General features: G+C 30.3%; 1 protein-coding gene across 1 annotated transcript in view; it reads left to right on the forward strand.

The window, feature by feature from the left end:
* Positions 1 to 557: 557 nt before the first annotated feature.
* LOC148232098 (uncharacterized) overlaps positions 558 to 1806 on the forward strand; it is a 99373-nt gene continuing 98124 nt past the window's right edge. The window contains exon 1 of the mRNA XM_088192181.1: positions 558 to 776. Within this exon, the coding sequence (XP_088048307.1) occupies positions 707 to 776 (70 nt within the window). The 5' untranslated portion in view covers positions 558 to 706. The remainder of the gene's footprint in view (positions 777 to 1806) is intronic.

Below are 1806 nucleotides of genomic sequence, written 5' to 3' on the forward strand. Positions count from 1 at the left end.
TGTGTTATCTTGAAATACATATATTACAAAACATGTTTTTTTTAATTATTGAAAAAAGCTGAACATTGACTTTTCATGCCAGATTCGGCGGAACACCCGCACTTGACGACTCACATATGAAAGTAGTTATCCAGCTTCTTAATACGCTGGCAATGTACGTTGATCTGTTAAGTGTCAGTTATGAGAAGCTAGTCCGATTTATTTCGTATAATTTAAATATTTATTTTAAATAGTAATATATTTGTTTCATTTAATTATGTTCGTTTGTTTTAGAACATTGTAACGCATTGAGTGTAATCTGTAAAGTCGTATTTAAGTAAACAAATAAATATCGCGCGACCGCCCGCTGCGGCTCTCTCCTGTCGTCTGACGCTAAAGCACGTGGAGCGCAACCAAGACTTCCGCGCGTGATCCAACACAACACTGGCGCGGGGGGACTGGCTCTTTCTCATGCTCGCTGCCCTACTCTGCGTACATTCAGTCGTTCGCTGCACGTTCGCGAACGCGCGCCGGCGTTTGCGAGCGTTATTTTTCCCGCCGCTGACGGAAACTTTCAAACTTGTTGTATTATGCAGTCGGTGTTGCCAGCGTCGGCGCGCGTTTAAAGTGCGTTTTGAGAACAGTGCTACCAACCAAACGCGTGTGCCCATTTGAACTGATTTTTATCGAAAACACGTGAAGTAAATATAAACAACCTTCGATTAAAATGCACGTGTGTCAGGCTAGACAGGCGCTCAGGCGGTTGCTTACTTTTGCGTTCATGCTGCCGTATGTCGGTAAGTCGAAAATTTATAAGAATTATTCATTAGGTTGCGAATTTTAATTTTTATTAAAAATCATATAAATATAACACCTATTTTAATTACTAAATAAATATTGTTTTCCTAATTTAATATTTTTAAAAAATACGCATAGAGTGATTTATTAAAACCGTTTAAAATAAACATAATTTATAAAGAAATATTTATTCAAAATACTTTTTTAATTATATTTTTATGATTGATTATGATGATATATATTCAGTTTTGTTTTGTAAGGTCCTTATAAAAATTGATAATTTAATTTTTTATATTTCAAAAATATATAATTACACTGGTAGTAATATAAAGAAGGAAAAGTAAGGTGGCAAATTGTTAATTAAGTAAGAAAATCTTCGTGTTTATTATTTACCATGCGCTTCTCATAATTTAAATTTGATTAATACCAAGCAAATAACTTTTCTAATATTTTACCCAAGCAAGTAATTTATCTTTTTAAATAAAAAATATTTATCTATTTAGTGGGATAAAAAAGAGGGTAATGATTATAAAAACATGCATTCATTTTAACACAAATACCTTTATCTGAAATGTCTAGTATAATAGCATAACAGTAAAATTTACGAAGTTCATCATAATGGTGTATTAGATATACATATGTATATGCAACATTAAAAAATATTGTAAAGACACTTGTATCTGTTGCTTTTATGGAAAATAGTTTAATTATTTTTTTTAAGATTAAGTCATGAATCTCAGTATATTATTAAACTCAAAAAAGTTGCAGGATGTAGACAAAAATTATAAATATTAATAAAAGTCATGTGTTTGTTTTAGATAAGAGCAATAAGAATTATGCAATAGTTAAAAATACTGTAATATATTTTTTAGTTAAGTATAACGTTGTGTGTATTTATTGTTTTTTTATTATGTGTAATTAAATTATATGTTTTTTTCGATTTATGAAAATATTTTAGAACCGAACTAAATATTTTTTTGCAAAACCTTCAGCGGGCATAGACATAGTATATATTTTTAAGGTGAATTT

The sequence above is a fragment of the Plectrocnemia conspersa genome, unplaced genomic scaffold (assembly GCF_051122295.1).
Source record: "Plectrocnemia conspersa isolate PC_06_02 unplaced genomic scaffold, ASM5112229v1 ptg000009l, whole genome shotgun sequence".
In the NCBI taxonomy this organism is placed as follows: domain Eukaryota; kingdom Metazoa; phylum Arthropoda; class Insecta; order Trichoptera; family Polycentropodidae; genus Plectrocnemia; species Plectrocnemia conspersa.